Here is a 23,553-nt window from a genome sequence, read left to right as displayed (position 1 = left end):
AGCAAACGCTCTGAAAAATACCCCTCATTATATAACCCGTTTAGTCTGACTCACAGCAGCAGCTCCTACTTACCAGTCCCTCCCTGTAATCACTGTGACAACTGGCCCCGCCCCCTTCCATCTCCCAGAAGGCCAGAACCACATGGCTGTGACACTCATCTAACTGTAAGTATAAAATTAATATTTGGGCTGCTGAAAGTTAGGGGAGGTGGGGTTTAATTTAGGGGCAGTTATGGTTAATGGGGTGTTTAGGGTTAATTTAGGGGAAGTTATGGTTAATGGGGTGTTTAGGGGCAGCTATGGTTAATGGGGTGTTTAGGGTTAATTTAGGGGCAGCTGTGGTTAATGGGGTGTTTAGGGTTAATTTAGGGGCAGTTATGGTTAATGGGGTGTTTAGGGTTAATATAGGAGCAGCTGTGGTTAATGGGGTGTTTGGGGTTAATTTGAGGCACTTGTGGTTAATGGGGTGTTTAGGGTTAATTTAGGGGCTGTTGTGGTTGATGGGGGTCTTTAGGGTTAATTTAGGGGATGCTGTGGTTAATGGGGTCTTTAGGGTTAATTTAGGGTAGTTGTGTTTGATGGGGTATTTAGAGTTAATTTAGGGGTAGTTATGGTTAATGGGGTGTTTAGGGTTAATTTAATGATGAGGACTGAGGGTTAATTTAATAAAGTTAACTTAAGGCGCAGTTAGAGGTAAAGGGGGGCAAACTAAGGGGAATCTAAATCCTGGGGGCAGTGAAGATTAACCCAGTACTTATTTATAAAAGTATGGTGTCAGTGTGATGCGAACAGGTCTGTGACTCTGGGGGGGTATATGGCATATCTGGGGAGGATGGAGTGACATATCTGGGGGTATAAGGCATATACGATATATAAGGCATATGTGGGGAGGGCAGCGTGGCATGTCTGGGAGGCAGTGTGGCATGTCTGGGAGGCAGTGTGGCATGTCTGGGGAGGATGGAGTGGTGTATCAGGGGGTATAAGGCGTATCAGGCAGAGTGGCATATGTGGGGGTAGAGTGGAGTGGAATATGTGAGAGGCAGCGTGGAGTGGAATATGTGAGAGGCAGCGTGGAGTGGAATATGTGGGGGTAGAGTGGAGTGGTATATGTGGGAGGCAGCGTGGCACATGTGGGAGGCAGCGTGGCACATGTGGGAGGCAGCGTGGCATATGTGGGAGGCAGCGTGGCATATGTGGGAGGCAGCGTGGAGTGGCATATGTGGGAGGCAGCGTGGAGTGGTATATGTGGGAGGCAGCGTGGAGTGGCATGTCTGGGAGGCAGCGTGGAGTGGTATATGTGGGAGGCAGCATGGAGTGGTATATGTGGGAGGCAGCGTGGCAAGCCTGGGATCAAATGTGCATAAATTGGGGGGGCTGGTTGGGAAATAAAGACAAGAAATGCATTTTATCAGTTTTTTTTTATTATTCTGCGTTTGTATTTAACATCATTTGTTTATTAAATTATTTTAAATAAATGAAAAATGTACATTCATTTTTTTATCCGATTAATCGATTAATCGAAAAAATAATCGGCCAACTAATCGATTATGAAAATAATCGTTAGTTGCAGCCCTACCTCCATATATTTTTCACAAACCCCATCACAGAGCAAGATATCTATCCGTATAGATGGTCTTTACCTTGAAATGTTTACAGTTCGTATAGATACTTGATATGATAAACATTGAAATGAGAGATTATTGATGACAAGCATGTGATTGTCATGTTAACAGTAAGCATAACAAGAATCTTGGACCAAATCATTCTGTACAACTTTGAAAATAAGAACATAATTTGTCCCACTGTTTTCACACAATGTGTAGCAGCTGCTCTTATATCCAGCCCCTGTTGGCCATTTACATCTCCCTCTTTGTACAACAGAAGCTTCCGTTGCACATATATGTATTACTATGTTACAGTGTAATAAGCATGAATAATTGTTCATGAATTCTGTAAAGTGAAGACAGGATGGCAGACCGAAACATCTCATGAGAACACGTGTGTTCCTTAATGCATAAACTGTATGCTAAAATAGCCATGCTTCATTAAGCAAAATATTTCTGCTTTAATTAACGTGTTTTTGGATATGTAGCAGCTGTTTTATTTCTATATTTTAAAAAAATAATAAAAAAAAAAAAATGCCCTAGTTTCTTCTTGGATGACCTCGGCTGACAAACTGATGCTCCTGGATGCTTTACTCCAAAAGCTAGTATTAAAGTATATTTAAAAACGAGATGTAGATATGACAGTCAGGGCCGATCCACGGCTGCTGACGTTTTACTTTGTGATTTCTAATATTTTAAGCTTTTTTGCATAGATCTCCATAAGTGCACTTCCTCTGTGGTCATTAAAAAAGGCTTTCATCCCTGATGTGGTTTTCTTACTGCTAAGGTCTATGTTGCTTTACTCCCACCCACACCTTCAACTTTTGCACCAAAGCTGGTGTTTCTAAAAATATTTTTTTCCCCATACATTAGAGCAGACCTGGGCAAAGCACGGCCCGCGGGCCACATCCGGCCCGCTGAATAGCTCGGACCGGCCCGCAAAGAGTGTCCTGGTGACTCACCAATGAGTCCGGTGTCCCCCCCCGCCCCGGTCACTTACCTTAAACTCCTGTGTTGGAAGCGTTTGTCTCGGGTGCCGGCGCTTTACGCTGGGCGCCGGCATATGACGTCAGACGCCGGCGATCAGCAGTGAAGCGCCGGCACCCGAGACAAACGCCTCACGCTTCCAACACAGGAGTTTAAGGTAAGTGACCGGGGCGGGGGGGGAGATCCTGAGAAGGGGGGGTTAGGGAGTTAGAGGGGAGATACTGAGAAGGGGGGGTTAGGGAGTTAGAGGGGAGATACTGAGAAGGGGGGTTAGGGAGGGAGGTCTTACTGTGTGTGTGTGTGTCTTACTGTGTTTGTGTGTGTGTGTCTTACTGTGTGTGTGTGTATCTTACTGTGTCTGTGTGTGTCTCACTGTGTCTGTGTGTCTCACTGTGTCTGTGTGTGTGTCTCACTGTGTCTGTGTGTGTCTTACTGTGTCTGTGTGTGTCTCACTGTGTCTGTGTGTCTTACTGTGTCTGTGTGTGTCTCACTGTGTCTGTGTGTGTCTCACTGTGTCTGTGTGTGTCTCACTGTGTCTGTGTGTGTCTTACTGTGTCTGTGTGTGTCTTACTGTGTCTGTGTGTGTCTCACTGTGTCTGTGTGTATCTTACTGTGTCTGTGTGTGTCTCACTGTGTCTGTGTGTGTCTCACTGTGTCTGTGTGTGTCTTACTGTGTCTGTGTGTGTCTTACTGTGTCTGTGTGTGTCTTACTGCGTGTGTCTTACTGTGTTCATAGCTTATTCAGTTATTGTAATAAATATTTTAGCCCATTTTTTAGCTCAAAATATTTTTTCCTTTTTTTTCTCCTCTAAAATCTAGGTGCGTCTTATCAGCAGGTGCGTCTTATAGAGCGAAAAATACGGTATGCACTCCGAAGCCTTGTTCATTTTGTTCACTTCTGTGCTGTGCTAATAGTTATTCAGGCCTTACTTATTCAAGCACCTCTACCAATGACGTAGGCTTGAATAACTTTATTAAACAGCACATAAGTTAACAAAATGGACAAGGCTTCGGAGTTTGTAGTTTGTAGAGGTCTGGCCCTCTAAAACCATTCCAATTTCTCATGTGGCCCCATGGGAAAATTAATTGCCCACCCCTGCATTAGAGGGACACTGAAGTCGTCATATTCACTTTAATGCATGTGATAGCTGCATTTAAACTCTTACAGCCTGCAGAATATGCATTTGCCCACCTCTCTTTCTGACAAATGCATATTGAAGTACTCTGAGTTCTTTAATATGCATTGTTCTTTAATTGGGAGTGCCAAAGACATTAAACTATTGAGTACAGGAGTGTTGTATTCCAGCCATTACGGCTAACTTCTCATTAATACTCTTGTCTTATTTTGTGTTTTTGAAGCTGTAAGTCACTTTTATTGTCTCTTTTGCCAACAGGCCCCTCTGTCAACATGTCACTGAAACGAGAAAGGCAACTTGATTCTTCTACATTAAAGAAAATTGCTACAGACATGAGTAATTTCATAGAAAACCTAGACAGCAGGGAGCTCCGCTTTGATGGAGAGGAAGTGGAGTCCGACTCTGCAAACGATCCCAAAGCAAGCGGTAAATAAATACAGATTATCGCATACATGCTTTAATGTATATTTCTCACCAAAGTTGTTATAACAAGGACTAATAAACCTAAGGCTGCTGAGCCTTGCTGCTTCTTGCTTTTCAGAATGTTTGTTCCTTTTTTTTTTTCTTTTCATTGTTGGTTTATTTGCATGGGGTTTTATTGGAAGCTTTTTTGTATTTTTGTTATTAGGTGCCTGCATTCCTTTCTCTGCTATTTACAATACTAAAAGCTTCAAAGAGCCTGACCTGCAGTCATACCTTTTAGGCTGCACCATCAAAGTCAAAGTTCTAGAAATGGAACGTTTTGCTTCATCTTCCTCCTCGAAGGTTGGTTTATATATAGAATAGCTATGTAATGTTAATGTAAAATTGTTTTTTATTTTTCACAAGTCATGATTTCACCTATATTTGATTAGTAAACGCATTTTCTGAAAAAGTATGATCTTAAAATTAAAAACCTAAAACGGATCTTCTCTACATCGCACAAGGCGGAATAGTTTGTCAGGCCTGCTAAGAATTATTTCTATATTTAATAATAGCTTTTAGATAAATTATTCTGTAACACAAATGTTTAGAGTTATACATATCTTGCGCTTGTTGCTATGATTTTCTGTTGGAAGAAGCAGCTTGTTGCCAGTGAACTGCTTGCGTGTTACCCTGGCTTAAATATTTATTTTTTTGCATGCAAAATGTCTTAATTGACGTATAAGATTTTTAGTAATTATCACTTAAAGGAAAAGAAGAAAACTTTCAGTGATATTTTGCCAAGTCAATTTCTGTTTGCTTTGGATCCTTTATGAATGCAAATGTTGCGCTGTCTCAGATCTAAACGGGTTCATTAATTGACAGAACGTGTTCTATTAAGCTTTGACTGCACAGAAAGGCAGTGAGAGATATTACCAAGAATTAAAGAGTGCTGAGAAGAATTTTGGCCAACACCAACACATTAAGCTTCAGTTGTTTCTAATTGCTCATTTAGAGTATATAAACCTTCTTATACACATCTGTTGCTGTTGTGCAAATTTCTCATAGGATACAAATGTATTATAGCTATATTTTTTTAAGGCAAATAAAACCAAATACACAAAATTCATTGAATTTCCTCAGTTCGTACATTGATTATTTTTACTGTAGCGGAAATATAGGTTCCTAATAAAAATCTTACTTTTTATGTTTTTAATATATAACAGGCACCCATTCTAAATATTTACACAATAGAGCTGACTCATGGAGAGTTCACATGGCAAGTTAAGAGAAAGTTCAAGCACTTTCAGGACCTCCATAGAGAACTCCTTCGCTACAAAGCATTCATCCGAATCCCTATTCCTATTAGGAGGTATGTCTTTAATGTTATGGCCTGTACATCTTAAAAATACTATGAGTGTAATGTAATAAGGGTTATAACTTGCACTGTTTTCAGCCATACAGTAAGAAGACAGACAGTGAAACGAGACGATGCCAGGTCGATGCCAAATCTTCCACGTAGCGCAGAGATTGTCAGAGAGGAGCAGTCTTCAAGTAGAAGGGTAATTATGCTACACGACTTAGAACAATGTTTAGAATAACAGAGTGCTGTCGCCACTCAGCCTGGGTGAGTGCTGTCGCCACTCAGCCTGGGTGAGTGCTGTCGCCACTCAGCCTGGGTGAGTGCTGTCGCCACTCAGCCTGGGTGAGTGCTGTCGCCACTCAGCCTGGGTGAGTGGTGGCAAGTCCTGCCATGTGGTCCGATAACAGAGCAGCAGAACACATTTCACGCTTATTGTCCGTTTCTGTCCAAAACATTTACAGAATGGGAATGTATAGCCAATTAAAGAAACACACAAAAAAGCTTTACAAAATAACCCAAAGTGTTCAAGCCAGGGGTATGCCAGCCTTCTACTTATAAACATTTTTTTATTTTATGTTTTATTGAAGCCCAGAGGTCAGTGGCTCTGCTGTGAAAACCAAAAAAAAAGTGTCAGAAGGCCACAGTGGTCACCATGTCCCCTTCTTGGTTTCTTCCGTTGCTGCACTTCCAGAAGGGATATGCAAACCCCTTGCCTCCACTTAAAACTAAGAGGGTAGCAGAGGCATTATTAACCCCTTAAGGATAATGCATCGTGAGCACGTACATGTACAGGCTTTGTCGTGAAGGGATTAAGTACTGTAGATGTTTAGTATGTTTGGCTTCAGGCCCAGACTGGCCATCTTGGAAACCGTGCCAATGCCTGGTGGGCCTGTACCAGATGGCCTGGCCCACTTACTGTTTGGTGCCACTCACACAGCAGATCTGATACTTTAATGTGTGGTCATGGACTGGATACATCAGCTGCAGAAGTGTTGGATTGTAATGTGCGGTCACATGTATCTAGCGTAAGTTGGTTACACTTGGATAAGGGCCAAAGGGTTAGGGCCACATTTACTACAGTCGACTGAGCAGTCCTGAGGGGTTGTGTTCCCGTTAACTGGTTTATATTATTTGGCGGCCTGTTCTGAAACGGATTTTTCTCCTTTGTGTTCCAGAAACAGCTTGAAGATTACTTAAATGCACTGTTGAAAATGCCTATGTACAGGAATTACCATGCAACAGTAAGTAATAAAAGGTTACGCATTTTAGCATATTCTTTCTTGTTCAGTATGAATCTTGTGTTCATGATGTATCGTGAAAACCTATTACAATTTTGACACTTTGCTCTCTGCACAGCGAGAAAAACATTATCTAACAGAAAACCAATATTAATTTTGCATTACCCCAAACACTGACCTGCAAGGCTGTCCAAATATTCAATCCCCAAGGACACAGCTAGATTCTAGTTGTATAATTGCCATTGCGTTTGCTTATTCCCCAAAGTGTTTGTTAGTTGGCAGGAGGATTTGCAGAAGAGCTGTGGTTTCAACTCAATGAATTATGTTTTTTGTTCTCACTGGGTTGATCCTTCATATTGTATAGCAAAGGTGGTGAGATAATATTGGAATGCCTGCTTTAGTGAATAAACCCTTTATGCTCAGTTGTATTCATCCCCTCACAAAGTTATTTACCACACAGTGAGTGCCTTTTCCTCATGAAAGTTGGTAAAATGGCAACTGTTAAAATTATAAGACAAGCCATGTGGTGAAGACAATTTTGTTTGACCAGAAGAGCTTGCCGAATGCAGAGCTAATTCTGTAGATAAGCAGATTTTGGAAGTTGTCTATTTACCAAATGTCGAATTATTTGAATTACATCAATAACTTTAATTTGGCCTGCTTATTGACAGTTTTGGTTCCTTGGTGTGATTTGTGTGCCTTTTATTTCCGATGTCTCTGTGATTTTGTGCAGATGAGTTCCCCTGTTTTGGGGTTTTTTTTGTGCTGGGACATCTGGTGAATCCCTCCATCATCAATAGCAATACACAGCACTCAATTTGCCAAAAAAACTCACAATTGGATATAAATATCATGAAATGTCTCCCATGCCTGCCATTGTTATTGGTGTGGATCACTGAGAAATACTTTAGGTGCCCGGTTCATGGCGTTTTTACTTTTTCTGTTCCGGTATTCACAGTACTGTTCTCATTGTACGAATTTGTGTGAAGTCTTCGGTTTAGATTGACCTCCAGTTTCCTGTCTGTTTGCCCCCTCTACTCACACACATTACACTCAATCGCCTCCCTTTACTAAGAAAAGCATGGCTCTGAACCCAACTAATAAACGTATGCTTTCAGTGTAGGAAAGAATGTAACCATGTTCATGTTACTTTTCCCAGAGAGAATTCATTGATGTCAGTCAGCTATCTTTTATCCATGACCTTGGACCAAAGGGCATGTAAGTATTTTTTTTTTTTTTTTTTTTTTTTTTTTTTTAAATTTAATTCCATTTTTGAGTTTATGAACAAAGTGATGCTCAGATCAAATATTTTAAACAGCTGCTGATGTGTATTACTAGGGCTTTCCAATGCAGTATTTATACCTCTCTATTGATTTAAATAGCACCATCATATTCCACAGAGTATTCAAAAACACACTAAAATAAACATACTCGTATGTACACTCGGTGACATTTTGTTATAAATATGAATACTTAATCACAAATACATTTCTATACATTGAGAAGCTCTCACTGACCGCCATACACCTGCACACTCCTTCCCAATTGTACCTGTAAGGTCCATTAGACAAAGTGGTATAACTGACAGGTAGAAGTTGCTAATACTTGGTAGAATTATGGAAGGACGTGTTTGTCAAAGCAAAGGATGGCAGAAAAGGACTTGTGACCTAGTCGTTCTTTATGTTTTGACCTCTCAGACTAAAATGCATTCTAGCTTTCATTTTGTAAAAGCTTTTACGAGAAGCATCGCTGAATCTCAAATGTCTTCTATTTAACTGAAAGCTGATCCATAATCAAGTGGTATACTAAGGATCTCAGTAGAATAACGTGTGTTTGTTTTATTTAGTGAAGGCATGATCATGAAGAGGTCTGGTGGTCACAGAATACCAGGTTTAAATTGCTGTGGTCAAGGAAATGCATGTTACCGGTGGTCAAAAAGGTACTGATCTGGTTCTGATACTGAATGGCATATCATTTATGTTATTTGCCTGCACATTCTTTTGTTTTAATGTCTTGGCTTCTATGGGCAAAGGGCAAGCTGTCCAGCAATATAGTTGGCTAACATCATTTGTGCAAGCAGTCAGTGTCCACTCCTGTGCTACATAAGCTTATCAAAAGTGCAACCACAAAAAAAGTATCAGGCCTTGTTTGTCTTAGCACTGTAATGTTCATGGAAATTTTGCTGAATTGGAAAGTTTGTCGATTATTTTGGCATTGGGCCCAAATGAACCAAGAGATCTTTTAACATTGTATATTAAAAACACTGCTATTTCCAGCGAAACAATAAATTGTCTGGATTATTTTCTCTTGAAATTGCGGCAGACCTAGGTTTTGCGCACAATTTTACTTTGACAAGACAAAATCCCACATAGAACCTGGAGTCTTCCAACTCTTCCAACTGGAAAAGTTAAAATTGTCTTGATTATCTGTAACCAGACAGTATATGAAAAAACATATTAATTAGGCACCATTACACTCTTTCAAATCTAACTGATGTAACACGTAATATTTTGCGGACCACTTGTCCAAAGATAATTATATCTATATCTGCGTTAATAGTCTAGTCAATGCCACAGTATTCCTTGATGTACTAAATTACAGTGCCTGGTTATATGCTGTCAAAATAATAGAAGCCAACAGAACAGAATTATTTGTTACAGAAAACATATTAGTGTTATTACAAAAGGATAATGAGGATGTTCACGGACAATAGCATTTACTTGATACCTTTTTATTGGGACCTCAGAGCCCCCCCCCTTCTACAGATTTCTCTTGAACTATTATAATTATTTTTCATATTGATGATAAAAGAAATACTAATCATCTTGTTGTGTTATATATTTTACAGGAGAAAGTAAAAATGGGGTTTAAAGGGTTATTCAATAATTACTTTTTTTTTCTTCTTGTCAAGATGGCTGGTAGTGAAAGATTCATTTCTTTTGTACATGAAAACGGACACTGGGGCTATTTCATTTGTCTTACTGGTGGACAAGGAGTTTAGCATAAAGATTGGCAAGAAAGACACAGAAACTCAATATGGTTTACGTATTGACAATCTTTCAAGGTGAGCAAATACAATCATTGGATTGTTCCAATACATTTTATTTATATTTTATTTATTTATTTCACTCAAACACGATAGGGGTAGTGTGATGGTCTTGGGCTGCTTCATGACGTGTGCGACTTGCCATAAAATGAGAATGTCTGGCGGTCAATTTAGGATCTAAAGCTAAAGTGTAGTTGGGTGATGCCGCAGGACGACAATCAGAAGCGCACAAGCAAGTCCACCTCAGAATGTCTCAAAAGAAATAAAATGAAGGTTTTGGAGTGGCTTGGCCAAGTCCTCAATTAAATCCAAATGAGATGCTTTGGCATGAGCTTTAAAAAGGCAGTTCGTGTCCCAAAAACCTCCAATGTAGCCGAATTAAAACAACTCTGCCAAGAAGAGTGGACAAAATTCCTCCCCAGAGATGTAAAAGACTCATTGCCAGTTATCACAAACGTTTGATTGCCGTTTCTACTGCCTAAGGTGGCACAGCCAGTTATTAGGTTTAGGAAGGGAAATTACTTTTTTACATTAATAATGTAGGTTTTTATTAACTCCTTACCTTCAATAAATGAAATGATCGTGTAAAAGCTGCATTTTGTGTTTACGCACTTTCTTTGTCTTATATTAAAATTAGTCTGATGATCTGAAACGTTTAAATGCGACAAATAAGAAGAAATCGGGAAGGGGCAATCGGGGAAAAATTGTCCCCCTAAACGATTCATCAATAATCTGTTTATTTCACAGGAGTTTAATACTGAAATGTAACAGCTACCGACACACTCGATGGTGGGGTCAGGCGATTGAAGAATTTGTTGGAAAGCATGGCAAAAACTTCCTTAAAGAACATAGATTTGGCTCGTACGCAGCAATTCAAAACAACACTCTTTCAAAGTGGTATGTGGCTACAACGTATTTCAAATCAGAAACAAACATTCTGGATTTGCCAAAATATAAACTCCTCCTTTTCTGTTTAAGCCTTAAAGTTCTACGTTGTTAGTATCCCTTAGGTTTTATTAAGCATTCAACAAAAAGCATTTTAAATAAATTTGGCTACCTTTTTATAGAAGTTATTTTTTCCTTCCTCTTTGAATTTTTGGAAAGTAGGTGTTCCTGCTGTCAGTTACTTTTTTTAAATTTATTATTTTTTTTATTATATCTGTCATGGGCCAGCACATATCTCTGCCAATCAGCTAAAACAAACGCCAACTTCTGAACGATGGCAAGGATTTAGATTTAAGTAAAAGTGGTGTTGCATGCTGTAGGAGACCTGAGGGAAGTGGCTTGTAACTTCCAATGTACAAGCTGCTTTCTCAACAATTTTGGGACATTGGAAGCCCATACATTTATAGTACTTGAACAAGGTGTTACAGTATATTACTAAATGGAATAAAGTTTACGATGTATGTATTCTGATGTAAACTGAGAATTGTTTCTCCCATAAAAAAAAAATAAATAATGAAAATAAGGTAAAATATCTTATTTTTTTAAATCTATTTAAAGTCCTGAGGCTACAGGTCATCAATGTGGCTCAAGCTATGTTTGTTTTCTAATATAAAGTGACATACATTTTAAATTTCTAAATTAATGTAAAGCAGTAGAATAACATTTTACAAAGGAGTCTGTTCATAGAAACCCACTTCCTGGATGTAAATATTAATATCCGTAATATTCAAACACGGCTATTGTTATAGATGCACCAAGGAAGTCGCCTGTCTCTTCCTTTTGATACATTTAATGTATTTACTTCGTGGCCCCTGATATGGTTTGTCATTCTCCAGCCTTTGTGCTAAATGTGTTTCGTAGAGTCTGTTAATCCTTTAGAAAACTCTATTCCCCTATCAGGACCATGTATACAATATTTAATCGGCTACAATAAATCCTATAAGGTACTTTTAAGATATCAAACATGTATGGCTTTACTTAAAAGTTGTATATGACAAAGCTGTATTAAAGTGCTGATTTTTGATAGGAATGGGGACTTGAGCCATTCACCATTGGTCACAAGGCAATGCAGTTTAACCTGGAGTTGTCAACACTGTGTAGCATGAGATTGGGCATATTACACATTTTCAACGTGCCTGATTCTTTCTTTAATTGCAATTTCAATGCATGTGGCACTTCAGAAAGTACCCCATGTTGGATAAATGATCACCTTTAAATTACATTGCTTGGAACACTTAGAAAGTGTGTGTATATATGGTCTTTTTATGACCAGTGTTTGCATTCCTATTACTGTGATGACCTTCGGTCTTATTTATGTAACCGGGGATGCCAAGCACCCTACGGCATACAATAAACAGAACCAAGCATGACGTTAGAGTTTTGATCTGCTTATTGCACATGACTTTATTTTAGGTACGTCAATGCTAAAGGATATTTTCACGATGTGGCGGATGCGATGGAAGCAGCAAAAGAGGAAATTTTCATCACAGACTGGTGGTAGGTCCTTTGTCCTAATTATTGTTAAGAAATATAACTGATCATGGAAACATAAAACCCCTGCTGAAATGTTGCCTTACAAGTTAAAATGATTGCCCTAGAGTAAAATCAAGGTGTCTCTCAAAATATGAAAGGAGTGTATTGGTCAGATTAAATAGCGATAACAATTAAGCCATTTTATTGACATTTCGCATCCAGCAACAGAATAATAATAAAGAAAATGACAGCTGTTTGCCATAGGTGGGTTTTTGTTTTTTTTAGTGGGTTTAGAAAGGGGGCCGGTCACATCCATCCCTGTAAATGTGACCCCATGACTCCTATGAATATTAATTTAATAGCTCATTGTGAAGATTTAGCGGTACAGCTCGTGATTACGGTAATTGAACGGCTGAAGTACAGTTTTTATGGAGAACGTTTTGTTTATCCACATGCGTTTAACCCCTTAACGACAATTGCCGGTCCTGGCACGACACGGAAAAGCATGTGCTTTACGACAATTGACGTGCCAGGACCGGCACGTCTTTAAACGGGTGCAGAAAGCGATCTACTTTCGCTTTCTGCACCCAAAAAGCGTTGCTGAATGCCTCGACATCGAGGCATTCAGCAACGCCGCGATCGGCACGAAGGGGCCATCTCTGGCCCCTCCACGGGGCGTCAACATCCGCCATACTTTGTATGGCGGCGGACGCCCGTTTTAAAAGCGTTTAGGAGGCGATCAACGATCGCCTCCTAAACTTAAATGGTGTCACTGGAATGCCTCGATCAGGAGGCATCCAGCGACACCAAACACTTACCTTTCGGTGGGCTGTGACCGCTCCGGAGAGCGGTCACAGCCGCAGCTGCCGGTAATCTTCGCCATCAAGGAAGATGGCCGCCGCCCTGCAAGAGAAACAAGCAAGTTTTAAAAGCTCGCTAGACGGTCTCCAGACCATCTAGAGAACTCTGGCTCCACTTGCAGGTTGAATACAGGTACTGCATTCACCATGCAAGTCAATGGAGCCCAGCTTTCTAATCACATTGTGATTAGTAAAAAAAAAATTAAAAAATAAAATAAAATTAATAATTAGAAAAAAATAGTAAAAAAACAGTAAAATGTAAAAATCATTTCCCACTGATGTCACTATCAGGGGAACCTCCAAGTTGAAAAAAAAATGTTTAAAAATTTTTTTTTAAAAAGGCAACAAAATATAAAATATATATATAAAAAATATATTTTTGTGAGCAAGTCCTAAAATTAGCATATTAGCTTAAAACAATTCTCGCATGGAAAGAGTTAAAATACTGGCATATTAAATGCCCGTGGGGTGTCTACTTTTAAAAAAGGTATGATTTGATGGGGTAAATTGAATTGGCCAGGTTCAACAAGGTCCCAATTAACACCGGGGGAAGGATGGCCACACATCTAATTTCCAATTAGAAAAATGCACACGTACCAAATGTGGCCTTTTAGTTCCCCCAAAAAATGACAAATTCATGCATGTGGGGTATCACTGTACTCAGGAGATGTTGCTGAACACATATTGGGGTGTCGTGTGACAGCGGCATATACCAGGAGCTGTAAATTCATACATAAAGTAGGTGTGTGTGGGAAAAATACACACACAAAAATACTACTGCAAACTTTGAAACAATGCTGGTGGTAAAATGTGTGCATGCAAAGAGTTAAAATACCAGCATTTAAAATACCCTGGGGTGTCTAGTTTTCAAAAATATATGGTTTTGTTGGGCACACTGAAATGGCCCCGGCTCAAAGATGTACCAAATAGGGCATGGGCAGTGGATCCCCAAATGCCAAAGTTCAACATTGAAAAATGCGCATGCCCCAAATGTGGCCCTTTTGCCCCCAAACAGCCAGGCAAAATCATTCATGTGGGGTATCACTGCGCTCAGGAGATGTTGCTGAACACATATTGGGGTGTTTTGTGATAGTGACATAAACGAGAACATTTTAATTCATACCTGAAGTAAAATGTGTGTGGCAAAACAAATGCAAAAAAATGACTACCACAAAGTTTGACAAAGACTGGTGGTAGATATGGTGCATGGAAAGAGTTAAAATACTAGCATTTGAAATACCCTGGGGTGTCTAGTTTTCAAAAATATATGACTTGATGGGGTAAATTGCATTGGCCGGGTTCAAAGATACCCGACATGGCACATGGGGGGAAGAATTACCAGATTTGGAAAAAATGGCTTTGAAATAGCAAAACGCTACCTGTACTTATTGCCCCATAATGGGTAGAAAAAAGCAAAAAAACATAAAAACATTGGGTATTTCTAAACTCAGGACAAATAGTAGAATCTATTTAGCAGGTTTTTTCATTACCTTTTATAGATGAGTAAAAGATTTTTCAACTAAAAGTTAGAAACAGTCATTTTTTTCTTAGTTTTTCACCATATTTTATACTTTTTTTTGTAGTAAATAATAAGATACAATCAAAACAATGTCATCTAAAGAAAGCCCTTCTTGTCCTGAAAAAAACAATATCTAATGTGTGTGAGTTCAGTAAACGGGAAAGAAGAAAATTACAGCTAAACACGAGCAGTGCAGAAATGTTAAAAAGGCCATTGTCACGAAAGGTACAAAAAGTAAAATCAGCCTTTGTCACGAAGGGGTTAAAGGGACATTCAATAACATTCAGAGAACAGCCGTTTCATGGGATGTGGTATCATAAAATCAATGTAGTATATTAAAGGAGCCGAACTATGCCAGTTTACCCAAAGATCAGTTTGAAAGCTCTGGGTCGGTCCCTGAGAGGTGCAAACTATTGCCAAGTATAAATATATTGTATAGCTTTCTGAAAGTCATGCATATGTAATCTTGAAAACTGCATTTAAAGTAGAATGTTGAACCAATTTCTTTTACCCGCTTTTGCAAGAGGACTCAATTTGCAGTTTTGGAACTGTGTGGATAAGGCTGTGTTTACCGAGAGAATTTATTTTCCCACGTAATAACAAGCTGATATTCTGGAGACAGTAACTTGTTTATAGATCATAGTCATGTGAACCCGATAGACATATTTGTTTGCTTTCCCAGAAAAATGAGTTCTTTAAAATGGACAGTAACGTGGTTCCATATAGCTTATAAATGGTGCTATAAGCAGTGGCTGGCATTTTAATTCTAATTCACAGTTTCCAAACTTCTGATCGAATTCAGTACTAAATCCAAAGGCAAGTCACGAGTGAAAAAATGAACTATGTATGCTTTTTCATTTTTCTTCTGCTATAAATATATATACTTTAATTATATATAAACCTAAGCCCTCAACAAAATTTAATAGGGAATTTAAATCCGATGAGCATCTGCATCAGGCGTCTTAACCCGAAGTTCGGTTCATCCCGCGGTTTGTGCCATCTTTAGATTGTGATATATAAAATATAATTAGTATTTTCAGAATTAGTGTGATCCTCCCACGTACGTTGGGAAGAGAAACTACCATAAGGACAGGAATTTCTGCTACTGTATAACAAATTGGTTTCCAAAAGCTCCTTTAGAACAAAGGATTTCATTTTTAGATTTTTTATTTTTTTTTGAAAATTGCAAACTTGTAAGACTTGATATGTATTTCAAGTCTTTTGAACTCCTCATGCACGCTTTTCCTCCTCTCCGGTTCATTAATTATCCTTCACACCCATCTTTTTTCGCCCGGAAGACTGGCACACAATTACATGGTATTTATGGAATTTGGGAAACCTTTTTCAAAGTAATTGTAGGACAGGTCTGACGTGTTGAGCAGCTTTATATGTCGTTGTAGTGGAAGTGACTTTATAGCTTGATTCAGAGGGAACATATATATATTATAATTCATATTATTTGCACAGTGAAAGTATTTTAGGTACTCCTGTTTAATTTATAGTAAGATGTGTGTTAAGTCACTCCCATTTCCTTGTTGTATATGTATGATTTTAATATAGTTTGTGGTTTTTAATTTTAAGCAAAACAATTTTTTACTGTATGTGTGCCTTACTGTGAAGGACTTTTGACCCACCAAGGGCAAGATGCCATTTCCACATTCTCTTGTGTGAGTTCGAGTAGTTCAAATACTACACCAAGATCTAAAAAGATCGAAGCGGTTATTTAGGTGGAATGCTTAGCTTGTGCACTTCCAACCCCACACTGCGTCTAAAACAACAGGCACATTACATTACATTTATTTATATAGCACCAGCAGTTTCCGTAGTGCTGTTACAATTGGAGGAATAATCGCAAACAATAAAAAAAAAACTGGTACAAAAGGAGAAGAGGGCACTGCTCTTGTGAGTTTACAATCTAGCCGGTGGTTGGGGGAGGGTTAGTGAAACAGTAGGAGAGGACTGCTTGGATTGGGATGAATTGATGTGGTCCGGGTGATCCGTAAAGGTTGTTGGTCTCCCGTATGGCTTGATTAGGATGATGGCTGTTGATTTCACAAGATGATGGTAGGGCAGTTCCTGCAGTTTCCCTCCTGTTTAATTCCAGTGTAACGCTGTCCACTTATAAAGTGGGATGAAGCAAATGCAGCTACGTTTCCAAGCAAGCTTGTTTCTGAGTGATGCACGAGGATTTATAGGACTACTTCACAAGTGGTCAGATAAGGTGACTGCAAAACAAGGGGTTACAGCAAGATACGAGGGGTTCAGCGGTAGATCGGATGCAATGAGTTAACCATGCCTGGTGAAAACAAGAGGTTACAGCAGGATATGAAGGTTTCAGGGGTGGATTGGATGCAATAGGCGATAATCATACCTGCTCAAAACAAGGAATATGCAAACGAGGCAGCCCGTGTAACCATGTGTAAGGAATCAAAATGTGACATTGTTTGTGCACAGATCTCCGACGTGCCCTTTTTGGCATAAGTGTATTTTATTTTGCATGCTCTGTACAGTGGGAGGGCCACTTGTTACTTAAAACATACAGAATCGTATAAGAAAAGTTAGTTCACCATTTCTATATAGCTTGAGTTAGAAACATAGATTACATTTGCCAAGAAATTCTAAGGTTTGAGTATTTAAAGCAGGGAAAAACCTGCCCTATGCATGCTAAAATTCTCTCACGTCTGCTGGGAATCTGTTCCACTTATCTACCACCTTCTTCCTAAGGAGTTTAAAGGCAGCATTTTTTTTTTATTTATTTTTTTTAGCCTAAACTGAAGCAATCTTTAAAGGGCTATTTTATTTTTTTTGTAGAAGTGCTACAGTTTTAAATGATATATCCCTCTCTATTTATTTTATCCAATTATTGTGTTTCAAGGCTAAGTCCAGAAATATTTCTTAAACGTCCTGTTGTTGAAGGAAACCGGTGGAGATTGGACTGTGTCCTAAGAAGGAAGGCTGTGAGTATTTTTTTTTTGTGTAATAAACACAAGAAACCACATAAATTAGTTTTACTAAAATGTAAAAAAAAATATATATTAATCATCTTTTATCTTTAAGCACTTCCAGTGTGTGTATGTATGTGTATATAAATATTTAGTAATTTTCCATCACTTTTTCCCCCACCATACCTAATTATATATTATTCTAAATATTAATAGGTTACTTAGGATACTGTTGTGGTGTTCATAAAGTATTTACATTTTTAGGTGACCTGTTCTTATGTCCCATAAAGTATCTGCCTATGCCCAACCGCAGAGACTTGCTTTTATTTAGATTTTGCAGCATGGAGGTTGGCACCTTCTAGTGTTCATTTTAATTGTTCAGCTGTTATCTTTTATCAACAGCAACAAGGGGTAAAAATCTTTATAATGCTATACAAGGAAGTGGAATTGGCTTTGGGAATCAACAGTGAGTACAGCAAGAGGACTCTTATGCGTCTACACCCAAACATTAAGGTACGGGCGCTCTAGAACAAAAGCAAATAACCTTGAATGGAATCTAAAACTGTAAGTGATTTAAGCAGGATATCCGAATATGACAATTCTAAAATTTTGACATTTTGAAGTGGAGCATATTAATCACAATGGTTTAAAAAAAAAATCAAAAAAAAATCTCTACTTTCATCAAAGCCTGAAATTTGCGATAGTCTGCAAACTGAACTTTACCGTCTCACACCCTTAACAATTAATATTAATATGTGGTAATATTCAACAATAACATATGTTAACAGGACACGGATCAAATGCACCTGTGTTGATTTTCTTTAGGTTATGAGACACCCGGATCACATGTCGTCTTCAGTGTACCTTTGGGCTCACCATGAGAAGATTGTAGTCATTGATCAGTCCGTGGCTTTTGTTGGCGGAATTGATTTGGCCTATGGACGGTGGGATGATGATGAGCACAGACTGACCGACATTGGAAGTGTCAAGAGAGTCATAACACAGTCTACTACTGCCATAAACACGGTAAAACACCTCAAAGTTACATGACACTTCCCTAGGATGCGAAGCCAACGTTATGTCACCTACAAAAGAGCACAAAGGACAAAAAGTAAACTTGTGGAAAAAGATTAACAAAATGTTTTAATTACTGATATTAAGTACTGATTTAAACATGATTATTTTAACATGAGTTAACTTGCATAAGTCACGGCTGCACCGGATGAATCAATTAGTCTTTGACTACCGTGTTTGTGTTTGCTGATTCACTTCATCTCTAGGTTTACAGAGACCTTCCTAGAAACAAGACAAGCAGTGTTTTTTTTTTCTGTATTTTAGATATCGGGTTCCACTCAGACATTGAATGGGGACGATAAAGGTGAAAGGAAAGGTAGTTTCCAGCCTCAGGCCAACCAAGCAAATGAAAATGCCTTGGACACCTCAAGAATCAAAGGTTTTGGCAAATCGAGAAAGTTTGCCAAGTTCAGCTTGTACAAGCAGCTCCACAAACACAACCTCCAACACGCAGACAGTGTGAGCAGTATAGACAGCCAGTCACGTATGTACAGCTTTTACTTATCAGACCTTTACTGTTTGTTTTATTGTATGATTAATCTCGTGCATGAGACATTAAATGTATCATGCGCACGTTAAATCTTTGTGATGGTTAAGATGAAAAAATAGGATTTTTTTTTTTAGTATGAAATATTTTATACAAATATTTTTAAAATATATTAAAGTGTCCATGCATGACATTGTGAGTTCTAGGTTTAAACTGAAGTGAGTTCAGCAATATTTAGTGAGGGACCAATGGTCTATTAAATAGACCATTGGTCCCTCACTAAATATTGCTGAACTCACTTCAGTTTAAACCTAGAACTCACAATGCTCTTTCAGCTAAGAGCAGGCTGAGGAGGATGGGAGATGTAGTCCTGCAGCAGCTGGAGGGCCACAGGTTGGACGCTCCTGGTCTGTTATAAAAGATAATGCTAAGTTGAGGTAATTGTCATTATGTGGAAATGGAAAACCAGTCTGTTTATTTGCATAGCGCTGGTGGGATGTTTTGCATACAACTGTTGTAAAATGTAGATTTGTTTATTGTGTGATCTCTATCATGCCATGATAGAGGAGGTACTGTATATTTGGCTGCATATAAATAGCAAGGGAAACGAGAATGGTTCGCAAGTTAAATATTTTCATAGGGGTTAATGACCATTATAGAATGTCCATGACTTTGTGTGATGAGATATGGAGAAGGTCAAAGCGCTCAGGCGCAGTAGACATGTTGGGATAGCCAGTAGAATATGTTGGGATAGCCTATGGCTACGTGTTAGCAGAGAGGAACTGAAACTTGAAGATGTTTTTAACGCTTGAAGCATTCAGAGCTCAGTAATGGCTATTTGAAGGATGCATATGTTGCATGAGTACTGATCCTGAGGTACCCCACTGGTAACAAGACCTTGCTCTGAATATACGCCATTCACTACAACCCTCTGTTGTCTGTCACTCAGCCGCTCCTTAATCCATTAAACAACATTGGGATCTAAACCCAGAGATTGCAGTTTATTTATAAGTCTTCTATGTGGGACAGTGTCAAAGGCCTTACTGAAATCCAGATACGCAATGTCTACTGCACCACCTTGATCAATTACTTTAGTCACCCAATCAAAGAAATCAATAAGATTTGTTTGGCATGATCTTCCTGAGGAAAACCCATGTTGTTTTTGATCTTGAAACCCATGTGACTTCAGATGTTCAACAATCCTTTCCTTTAACATAGTTTCCATTAATTTACCCACTACAGATGTAAGACTAACTGGCCTGTAGTTGCCCGACTCCTCCCTACTGCCTTTTTTGTGAATGGGCACAACTTTCGCTACTTTCCAATCCCCAGGGACAACTCCCGTTACCAATGATTCGTTAAATATATCAGTTAACGGTTTTGCTAGTACACCCCCAAGCTCTTTTAATAACTTGGGGTGTATCCCATCAGGCCCCATTGTCTTTACCTTAGACAACTGAAGTAGAACCTCCGCCTCGATAAACTCACATATTTCAAATGATTCAGTCTTTTTTCCCAACTGAGGTCCCATTCCATCATTTTCATCTGTAAAAACTGAACAGAAATATTCACTGAGGCAGTCGGCTAAACCTTTATCCTCTTCTACATATATTCCTTTTGTTTTTAGGCTAACTAATCCTTGTTTCGCTTTCCTTTTCTCATTTATATATCTAAAAAATGGCAATTCGCTCTTCTGCATGTGATTTGGCAGATCTAACAACTTTCTTTGACTCTTTCTGCCTAATTTTATAGATCTGTCTATCTTCCTCACTTTGGGTATTTTTGTATCTACTAAAGGCTAACTTCTTGTCTTTCACGATTTTGGCCACTTCTGCAGAGTACCACAGCGGTTCCCTTAATTTTTTACTCTTACTGACCAGCCTAATGCAATTTTCTGTTATCTTCAATAAAACAGCTTTTACAAAATCCCATTTCTCCTGAACGCCATTTAAATTGGTCTGATCATGTACCTACTGCATCTCTATTCCAGTGAGACCCTCTAGTGGTGTTCCTGGCACTCAAGTTTCACTCATGCCTAATGTGAATGTGTGTATAAGAACAAAGGGAACATCTTGTTAAAGATACCAAGGGGGTTCTAAAATTTGTTTTTATTGGATCTGGTAACGACAATAATATTCTAGTGGACAAAGCTTGAAAGAATTTAAAGCACTGAATCTTGAAACCCTTTGCTCTACTTACAGCATGGTACTGCTACCTGCTCTAGGTGAATTGTAACAGTATCCCCACCTTTGGGCCAAACCCAACTGTTGCAGTGCCCACTTTTCCTTTTTATGTGATAGTAGCATTAGTTCCACGTAGCCTATAAATGGGCTCTGAGAAATCGAGGCACACAAACTAAAAGAGCAGAGCTTTTCCCTTTTTCCAGGTCATTCTGATTCTTATAATAGCCAGCAGAATTTAATCCACGGTTTTAAACCACATCGGAAGATTTTTCATCATTCAGGTGACTCTGAACTAAAATTCACGCAAAATAACGATGGTGAGTGATGCATGGAGACGCATGGGCCTATGGGGCAAAAATTCTGCATCGTCCTTTCTGCTTGTGTTTAGCCGCTAAACGTTGGACATTCAGTTCTGGCAAAGTCTTACACAAACCGGAATGTATGTCTGTAACGCTGCAATGTTCAAATTTTAAGTCCTTTAACTCCCCAAAATATTGTTAATGGCATGTGTATGGGTAGAGTACTTGTGTCAAACAGGATGGGGTGATGAGATGCTGGCTGTCCTAGATGTAGGGGTATTAGCTCTGTACAGAAATATTTAAAGACAGATCTATTGTTGCATGAGATCCCTGTTGATGGGTATAGAAATTAGGACAGTGGACACCAATGCAAAAACAGATGGGCGTATAGCTTGATTTCTATGTTTATATTGATACATGTTTTGTACTGGGGGCATAGTCAGGCTTAATACAAAAAAGCTGAAAAGCTAAAAAAAAATAATATATTTGTGGAATCCATATTTATTATGTATGTAAACTTAGTATCATTTTAAATTAGCACATCTCAAGCCATTTATGATTGCATTTGAAGATCACAGATGATTTGTTCTTTTTGAAGCGTTGCATCCAATTGACTAAATCAAAGGCTGAATTGTGCTACCATTTTTTAATAAAAAGCCAATCTGCATTTGTAGATAAAAGTCCAACAGTATTCAAAATTCTTTCAAAGAATTATGTTGTTTTTTTAATCCAGTATACTGTTTTTTTTTTTCGTTTTAATTAACTTTTTTAACTGAAGAAAGTTAGTTTGTTTTACATGTATGTAACATAGCATTCATACATATTGGGTGTGAAAACTGAGTTAAGCAATTCTATAATGTGGTTTTCTGTATTTAGAGAAATTTTATTGAAGAGGCACCCAACGGTGGCTAAACCTATGAGAATGCTTAATTTTTGTGTTCTGTCCAATGTATCAACATTGTTTGTAAAATCTCATTTGAGACGGACTATTTTGTTAGACTAGGGATCTAGCGTCCTCTGCTCTGACATGGAAGGAGCTAGGTTATGCAGAAGACATGGTCTACCTCAAAAGTTTTAGTGACTGATTGCAAGGTACAGCTTGTATTAAGTTTGGTATTGCTTTGCTTTATTAAAAACTTGGATTTTGTTTATTTTACATTTTTAAGCTTAATGTAAGCTTAAAATGTGGCTGGATGGCTGGTTGTTTTGCTTGGCCCTTGAACTTAACATATGCTTGTGGGTTTTATTTATTTTTATTTCCAGTCTATTGTGGGGCCATTTAACACATACAACTTTAGTCTTGACCATCTAAAGCTAGATCACTCTGACAATGCTTAATAAGGTTTAAATTTGTTAATTTTCCAATTGTTTTTCAATCTGCAGAGGCTTCTGAAATATTTTCTATAATAATTACTCCAAACTGTATGTTTTGGGAAAATCAGATTGTATATTAGAATTGTAGCATTTCTTTAATAAACAGTATCCTTCCATAATTCAACATGCTTTGTATTAATATAATATGTATGCCTAACATTGGAAAAACTACTGGAACAAGAATGTCAGCGGTTGATGACGGTGACTCCAATGTGTCCTTACTAGCTCAGATGAGCTTATTAGCAAATCCTGTAGTTTTAATTGACGCCTCTGTGTTGAAGCAGGAAAATAATACATTTTATATCTGCATAAGATAATGTTTAGCTCCAACCCTTCTTGAAAGTATATTGAGGGGAATTTACAAACATCCTCCATACGTGCGTGCAGTTAATAGCGGACTACACAATCATGGCTGAAAAATTATAGGCAGAAATGTTCTGGAGCATGTTCTGACTTCCATTTGTGTTTTCAGGAGGATCTGTTCGGAGCCTGCAGACTGGCATTGGCGAACTGCTTGGTGAAACTCGCTTTTGGCATGGCAAAGACTACTGCAATTTTGTCTTCAAAGACTGGGTACAGCTGGACAAACCGTTTGATGGTAAATCCTTAATTCAATTACTT

The 23,553-nt window shown here is 38.5% G+C and overlaps 1 protein-coding gene across 3 annotated transcripts in view; it reads left to right on the top strand.

Annotated features, from left to right (window-relative positions):
- The first annotated feature begins 3,999 nt into the window (after positions 1–3,999).
- The window catches only part of LOC149300405 (phospholipase D1-like), a 35,116-nt gene continuing 15,562 nt past the window's right edge, over positions 4,000–23,553 (top strand). The window contains exons 1-16 of one of the 3 annotated variants that reach the window (XM_089485389.1): positions 4,000–4,150; positions 4,356–4,492; positions 5,356–5,501; positions 5,586–5,691; positions 6,668–6,737; positions 7,894–7,948; positions 8,577–8,669; positions 9,642–9,794; positions 10,524–10,673; positions 12,135–12,218; positions 17,449–17,530; positions 17,918–18,028; positions 18,341–18,541; positions 18,586–18,595; positions 18,906–19,073; positions 23,405–23,530. In XM_089485389.1, coding sequence (XP_089341515.1) covers positions 4,000–4,150; positions 4,356–4,492; positions 5,356–5,501; positions 5,586–5,691; positions 6,668–6,737; positions 7,894–7,948; positions 8,577–8,669; positions 9,642–9,794; positions 10,524–10,673; positions 12,135–12,218; positions 17,449–17,530; positions 17,918–18,028; positions 18,341–18,541; positions 18,586–18,595; positions 18,906–19,073; positions 23,405–23,530 — 1,843 coding nt within the window. Of the gene's footprint in view, positions 4,154–4,355; positions 4,493–5,355; positions 5,502–5,585; positions 5,692–6,667; positions 6,738–7,889; positions 7,949–8,576; positions 8,670–9,641; positions 9,795–10,523; positions 10,674–12,134; positions 12,219–17,448; positions 17,531–17,917; positions 18,029–18,340; positions 18,542–18,585; positions 18,596–18,853; positions 19,074–23,404; positions 23,531–23,553 lie in introns of all 3 variants that reach the window. The other 2 variants (XM_089485388.1, XM_089485387.1) reach the window with 2 other exon arrangements.

Source organism: Sceloporus occidentalis, unplaced genomic scaffold, assembly GCF_023333645.1.
Source record: "Sceloporus occidentalis isolate IW3139 unplaced genomic scaffold, rSceOcc1.0.p SCAF_25, whole genome shotgun sequence".
NCBI classification, from domain to species: domain Eukaryota; kingdom Metazoa; phylum Chordata; class Lepidosauria; order Squamata; family Phrynosomatidae; genus Sceloporus; species Sceloporus occidentalis.
This window is presented reverse-complemented; position numbering and strand designations above follow the sequence as displayed.